Source organism: Cynara cardunculus (genome assembly GCF_001531365.2).
Source record: "Cynara cardunculus var. scolymus isolate 2C chromosome LG 17, CcrdV1, whole genome shotgun sequence".
In the NCBI taxonomy this organism is placed as follows: Eukaryota; Viridiplantae; Streptophyta; class Magnoliopsida; order Asterales; family Asteraceae; genus Cynara; species Cynara cardunculus.
The window spans coordinates 1,147,168-1,154,546 of record NC_037544.1 but is presented as its reverse complement, the minus strand read 5'-3'; the positions used below and the strand labels follow the sequence as shown (position 1 = coordinate 1,154,546).

The 7,379-nt window shown below is 35.0% G+C and overlaps 1 protein-coding gene across 2 annotated transcripts; it reads right to left on the bottom strand.

The window, feature by feature from the left end:
- Window positions 1–106: 106 nt before the first annotated feature.
- LOC112500822 (NADH dehydrogenase [ubiquinone] 1 alpha subcomplex assembly factor 2) lies at window positions 107–4,350 on the bottom strand. Of its 2 annotated transcripts, none has more exons than XM_025104413.1 (9): window positions 4,089–4,350; window positions 3,251–3,307; window positions 3,011–3,063; window positions 2,549–2,600; window positions 2,311–2,376; window positions 2,146–2,205; window positions 1,161–1,203; window positions 1,002–1,058; window positions 107–443 (listed from the first exon to the last, which is right to left on the bottom strand). In XM_025104413.1, exons 1-9 carry the CDS (start codon window positions 4,198–4,200, stop codon window positions 380–382), a joined length of 564 nt encoding a protein of 187 aa, XP_024960181.1. In that variant the 5' UTR covers window positions 4,201–4,350; the 3' UTR covers window positions 107–379. The 2 variants fall into 2 exon arrangements, with proteins under 2 accessions (XP_024960181.1, XP_024960182.1); XM_025104414.1 differs by having other exon boundaries at window positions 4,085–4,133.
- Between the last annotated feature and the right edge of the window lie 3,029 nt (window positions 4,351–7,379).

The following is a 7,379-nucleotide window of genomic DNA, read 5'->3' as shown; positions in this document are numbered from 1 at the left end:
TATCAAAAAGGGTTTTGTTTGAGAGTTTTTCATAGATAGAATGAGCGTGTTTTTCAATTGAGAGAGACATGTTTGAATCAACAAGATGTAGGCAACTCAAATTTTATGAATTCAAAGATGATCACGACTGGTGCAATTGGCATGATTTGTTGATTGATTGACCACAAGAATATATCCATCTTAAATCCCTTATGGTTATGGAGGTTCGCCTGCGATGACTCCAAGTCATTCCCGGTTGACTTGAGGACTAGTCGTTGCATATAAGCAGACCCAGAAACCCACTGTTACTCAAAAAACTAAAAAATAAAAGAGAATCTAACCGACGACGGTTAAGAAGAGTTACATTATCTTAAACAAGTGACCATAATAGTAATAATAATCATGAAGGAGGTTGCCATGTTCCTGGCCTAAAAGAGGCCCCTGATCCTGTTGGCTCGGCTGACCTGAAACACAAGTAACGGCATGTTTGTTAGCAGCTTAATGAGTTTAATGGGACTCACGACTTATTCAGTCCGCTATACATGAGTTTTTGATGGTGGCTTAATGATATAGAAAGTGACTTATTTAATAAGATTCTAGGGGGAGCTTTGTGCGGAAAGCCAAGTTTTTTCCAGACATGTTCCTCCCGATTAAAAAACAAGCTCCTTCCATGTATGAATAAACTCTCTTAAACAAAAATCTTTCCGATCTATACAAACAGATTAATCCACATAGACAACCTTATTCATACAAGACTTGATGAAAAACCAACAAAACATCCCCTAATTTAACCACTGGTGATTAAAAGATTATGGTCATGCACTCTCTGTGTCTCTTGAGACAAAGGTAAGGTCTACTGTCTAGGTACATCCTAACCCTAAGCCACCTTAGGGTGGTAATATATACTGGGTTTGTTTGGTTTTATCAGATTGCGGACCAACAATTTTGTCGGCACTTGGAAATTGGAAGCTTGTTTCAAGAATATGTGAAGGGATTTATACAGAAAGCATGGATGCACTTACTCTGGCTCTTCTTTTGCTTGATGAGGGACGTTTTCGTCCTCTTGTTCCTTGGCGTTCCTGTGTTCAGAAATTCAATTGAATTAGCATAATAAGTGGACCGAGCGATATGCTTTTATGCTAAGATAGACCGAATATGGATTTATAGATCATGTGACTTACCGGTTGCTACCTGTTGCTTCAGATGCTTTCCCAGATGTATCAACTTTAAGACAAACATTCATGAATAGAAAATTTAGTAAAAGATCGCTGGGCGCTTTATAACCAGTTATAGTGTATAACCACAAGGTTTCTGTAGGGTGAATTTTGGTATGCAAACAAGACAGGATTGGATGGATGACAATAAGATAGGCAGGTGAAATAATTTTGGACGGTTTTAGCCTTTTAAGGCCTATTTGATTTGACAGAATGTTTTTGAGGGATTTGAATTTCGTGGAAGAATTTGGAATCTTCCATGTGTTTGGTTTATAGAATTTGGAATGAAATTGAATTCAATTCTTTATAAAAACAAATTATAAAAATAATTAAATAACCTTTTTATTAATTGTTTCTTACAAAAAAAAAGTGTTTTGAACATAATTTGAAACATTATTACAAACAAATCCTATGAAATCCAGCGAAATACCAACTACCCCATGGAATTTTCATTGAAATCCCGTGAATTCAATTCCGGACTTTCCTTTAAACCACACGCAGGATTGGAATATAATTCAATTCCAAAACTCCCCGAATCCCACAAACCAAACGAGCCCTTTGGGTTTTAATTTAACATGGGTAGTTTATTAATTTTCCTACTTGTCTCATCTCCCTAATTTTTGTTCCACCTATTTTTTCGTCCCACTCAAGTCACATCACCCAGTCTAATGTCGCGTCAAACGCGGACAAGTTTTTTGTCTTGTCCACTCCCGTCTTCTCCCGTGTACCAAACATACCCTTAACGACAATCTAATGAGAAATCGCTATTCTTTTAATATATTCACTTACATAAATCTAACAAAAGATTAGTCCAAGTTATGAATCATTGTGGTGCTTTAAAACATGTTTTTTGGCTATCAACGCAAAAGCTTTAAAAAACTTGGATCAGGGTCGTCTATAGTTTTGTAATCGAACATGATAAAGGATATGGAAATATGAATCAACATGTTACCTTTTGAGGCAACCGGAAGTTGTTGAATGAAGCTTTTTAGGTCTGGCCGATCGCCTTTACCTGAACAAAAGTATATGTATACATCAACATAGGTTTTTGATCCATCTGTTTTCCATTAAATGCGAATTGATGATGAAAGAAGTACAAACGAAAAGTGCAGCTTACCCATGCTTGTTATTTTACGACTAATGCCTTCCCTCGCTTTCCTTTCTTCCTCTTCCTTCTTCAGAACTTGATCACATAAAAGAAATTATTGGTTCGGGATTTCATATAATCAGGAAAAGTGCCAATCAGGACAATCCACCAGTACAGTCGAGGAAAAATAACTTGAAATGTTACAATGAATTAACAGATGGTAATTAAGATATGAGCAAAACATAGACACAAAATTGATGACACTTACGAGCAACATTTTCTTTAACACGTTGGCGCCTTGCCTCCAGCATAGCCATCTCCTATAACATTATGATGAGTTCTGTCATCAACAAAAAAAAGAAACTCTCGAATACATATTCATAAACAGAATTATGTAGGTTATGTACAAAGACCAATATGGTATGCCTTTCAAAAATGTATCGATATTTCTTTTTTGGAAATGGGTGATCACAGGTCTCCCCGACTAATCCCATGGCAAGTCATGACTTTAGGCTTCGCCCTCAACCTTGAGGCAAATCTCTTAATGGCCACAAGCACAAATGTAGATGGCAGGATTCAAACTCAGGTTGATTTTATCATCCCCTTGTTCTTCCCATTTGTGGTTCTTCCTTTAAAGACTTACAAAACAAGAAGCATTCCTTACTTTACACAAACAGCCAAATAGTACATGTGCCAAACCCAAGTGTTTGGGTAGAAGGTTGTAATTTACCTCTGGTGTTGGAGCAATCTTGCGCTGCCCATTTAGCCAGCATATCCATTCGACTACAAAAAAGCCATAACAGCTCTTGAATATTACAAACATAAATCAAAATGAGTAGCCTTTGTAGATCAAAGCCTTAACAAGCATATTTATTCGAATTTTTGCAAGCAAAAAGCTTTTACTTTGCGATTGGAAATTAGATCATCATAGTTTGAAGCATGCAAGTTTTCAAGCATATAAACTTATTACCTGGAATGGAGGTTGGATCATCTTCCCCTTTGAATTCTACCCATCGTTTCTCCTTCACTGTTGCATAAAAAGAGTATCGTCATATATGATATATTTCACCCTACTTACAGACTTACAGTTACAGAATGATGTCTGCAATGTGATCAGATACTCAAGTTTTAACTAGCAACTGCATTGACATATCTTAAAAGATACACGTGGCTCACTGAAGTTCTGAGCATGAACCATTTTTTATCCTACCCACGGTGAAGCTTTAATGAGTTCATTCTTCGTTCTATTTCTACCAACAGCATAAAATCATCTGAAGACTATTAATAAGCATCAAATTTGATGTTGGTTTAAATGAGCTCTGATTCCATTTCACTACTACATGGAACTACAATTCTCCCAAACATACTCTTATGACCTTAAACAAGTTCATCTGTGACCCTGATACTAATCATACACTTTCTGCAGGTTATACAGAAATGCCTCACAAATTCGGTTTATCGATCCAAACATCATTTACATGAAAAGGAAACATTTCCAGTAGGAGATTAGTGTTTATACCACAGGACATGGAACACAATATTAGACAGACAATTTTACCATTACAAGCTTACTATCTCCACCTCATAGATTAAATGGAACTCACTCCATCCCACTTGGTTACTGAGAATCAACAATACAGACATACAGTTTAGAATTAGAAAACCGATACGCGACAAACTGAGCCTTGATTTGAATATAAGTACGAATTATATAGATCATACTGCATTCAAATTCATTGAAACTAAAATCAATAGCAAGGAATCGAACTAGAAATTCAATTTAAGTGAAAGAAAGGGAACGCACTTACTGATACCGTCGATCTGTTCAGTACGAACGTAGTATTGATTTCCGGCTTTGTCGGCTCCGATGAAAGTCCGATTTCTGATATACGCTGATAACCTCGACCATATTCTCGACATTTCTCCCCCAACAAACGTCAAATATACCTTCTAACCTTCTATATTTATGAAAATACGAATGAATCAGTCGCCGTGAATGAATTTAGTGCAAATCAAAACAGGATGAACAACGATCAAATGGTGTTCTTCAGGATTTCTGGTCGTGAAGGAGGTTCCGATCGGCTAAGGGTTTCTTTTGCGTCTTTACCCCCAAAGGAAAATTGCTGCAAAAACTTAATGTTTGCTCAAATTGCATTACCGACCCTTCTATTCTTGAAATTTACAAATAAACCCTCAACTTCTTTTTTGAAAATTGTGTATTGAAATTACCAATACTACTTTCATAAAATATAAGACAAATTGCATGAAAAAGTAACGTACTTTAACTTGATTTCTATTTTAGGTAACGTATTTTCAAAACTTCTATTTTAGCACCTAAGATGTAATGTTTTAAACATTTAAGTACCCGGTTAACCAGTTGAAGCATTAATCGGTTATCATGCTGATGTGGCGAGTGATGGGATGAAAGTGGGTTGAATAGTAAATAATACTGAGTTGGATATCACATCACTTGCCATATCAGCATGGTAACCGATTAATGCTTCAACCGGTTACCCGGGTACTCTTTACATCTTAGGTACCAAAATGGAAGTTTTAGAAGTATGTTACCCAAAATAAGAATCAAATTAAAGTACGTTACTTTTTAATGCAATTTGCTCTAAAATATGCAGTGATGATCTAGAAACTTAGTAGTATCAAAAAAAAAAAATCTAAAACTGAATAACCATTCAAACCAAAATGGTTTTAGGTTATTTGGTTTTTGGGTCAAACGGTTCAGTTTTAGTTAATTTTTTTACTGTTTTGGTTTTTGGGTTAAACCAAAAGGCAAACTATACCATAAGTTTGTATATTTTATCTCTAGATAATCAGTTTGAGACTTTGAACATAAAAACCAATTAACATATAACAAATCAGTTTAAATTAAAGTTAAGATAACAAGATATTGAGATAGATTTGATAAAAAAATACTGAAAAACTATATACTAAAGGCCAAGGGGCCGTTTACCTAAAGACTTACCCGATAAACGTTTATCAATAAAATTCAACACTATCGTTACTTATTGGGTAAGATTTAAGTCCACGAAAACGACATTGTATGTAATAATTTACTCGATAAGCGCTAACTAGGGGTGCTCATGGGTTGGGTTGATCGGGTTGAAGACATTTTATTAACTCAACCCAATGTTTGCGTTTTGAAAAATCTTAACTCAACCCAACCTAAACGAAAGTGCAACCCAACCCAACCCAACCTAAACGAAAGTGCAACCCCACCCAACCCAAACTGTATGGGTTGGTCGGGTTGATACTTTGGTACATTAAAATATTCTACTAACCTTGAATATGTTATTTCTCTACTCATAATTTATTTTTCATCATCAACCATTTGACACAGTTTATCCATGCTTCTTACGTACATGACATTCAGTTAATTTTCTCAATTTACATATATATGTTTACAATTACTGAAAATATATACGAATGAGTTATATAGATATGTGAATAGATTGAAAAGATGTGTATATGAAGAACGTGCATGATAGTGTTATTGTCTAATGCATATATTAATAGAAATTCAATATTCATATTAAATCCAATAAATAAAAGGATATCGGGTTCATCGGGTTAGGTTAAAATAATAGTAATCCAATATCAACTCAATACCTACGATTTGAAAATTGTACAACTCGATAAGACATCAAGTTGCTTATGGTTGAGTTATTTCGCGTTGGGTTGGGTTGGTCGGGTTTTTGAGCACCCCTAGCGCTAACCATGGTAAGAGTCGTCGTCATCACTCACCGGGTAAGATTCTTGGACCTTGCTTTCGCTCTTACCAGGTAAAATTATTGGTCCTTGTCATATTCACCCGGTAAAATAACGTGACTTGATAAAAACTTACTCAGGTAAGCATTTGATAAATGGCCCATAAGGTGACTCATATCGAAATAGATTTGACAAAATAATACACACGATCTTAAGATGAAATTGTTTCTTTGATTTAATAAAACAACATGAGTTATTCTATTTTTCCTTCATTTTCTTCGTAATAAAGGTTTCGAGAACACAACATTAATATTTTGTATATGTAACACCCCCAGAAGCCAAAGTAACGGACTGACCCAATAACTTCGAATCCAATTTAAAACCATGGTGGAAGTTAATTGGTAGTCCACTACTTGGGACTTATAAGGAGCTAACAATTCTCACCTTCTACCCATGTAGTACGAGTTGTTACAAATTCCTGCATTTAAACTCCTGACGTTCTCGTCAGGCCAGCCCATAATCTTCCCTCTTGTCATCAGCAATGTTGGGTTCGTCTAAGATATTACAAACACCCACTCTCGATGACTCATCATACCCGATGAGGTTTGCTCCACCATCCCGATGGTACAAAAATCGGCTCTGATACCATTTATAACATCCCCAAAGACTAAAGCAACGGACTGACTCAATAGCTTCGAATCCAACTTTAAAACATGGTGGAAGTTATTAGTAGCTCACTACTTGTGACTTATAAAAAAAACTAACAATTCTCACCTTCTATCCATGTGAGATGATTTGTTACATTATAAGTTTTTGTTTTGAAAAACCATATGATAATATTTAAAAACTTATTATTCATACTAAATTCAATTTCAATTGGTTTATGTCTCCTCGTTGCATCATTTTACTGTAATTAATTAAAATCAGTATGGTGATAAACGACCTAACTTGATTAGGTTGCAAACCTATTAAAATAATGTTTCATTTGTATAAAAATACTTGTTTTCGTATTTCAACTTTTGTTTTCATATTTCAACTTTTGTTTTCGTATTAAAGTGAATCACGTCGAAACATTGAACCTTGAAGATCGAGTCACATCCAATAATTAATCGTCAAAATCAGTGAAAAAGGTATATTGAAATTGTTTGCTGGAACATGTATCCCACGATCGAGTCACGACTTCTGAGTTTTTTGGACCAAAGTGAACGAATTTTATTTAGGCTATGTTTGGCAAACTAACTGATAAGCTAATTGTTGGTTGATAAGTTGGTTGATGAACTCGTATTTACCAAAAAATAGCTGATAAACATGTAAAATGATCAAAAAGGACAACTTAAAAATTGTCAATTACAATATTTTATAATTATAATTAAAACAAA

What these genes read in the sequence shown, in the direction of transcription:
- LOC112500822 (XM_025104413.1), bottom strand. Translation starts at nt 4,200, where the DNA reads ATGTCGAGAATATGGTCGAGGTTATCAGCGTATATCAGAAATCGGACT. An exon ending in TCGTAAAATAACAAGCATGG is followed by an intron (nt 2,206 to 2,310) that starts GTAAGCTGCACT and finishes ACTTTTGTTCAG; the next exon opens with GTAAAGGCGATCGGCCAGAC. An exon ending in ACTTCCGGTTGCCTCAAAAG is followed by an intron (nt 1,204 to 2,145) that starts GTAACATGTTGA and finishes TTTGTCTTAAAG; the next exon opens with TTGATACATCTGGGAAAGCA.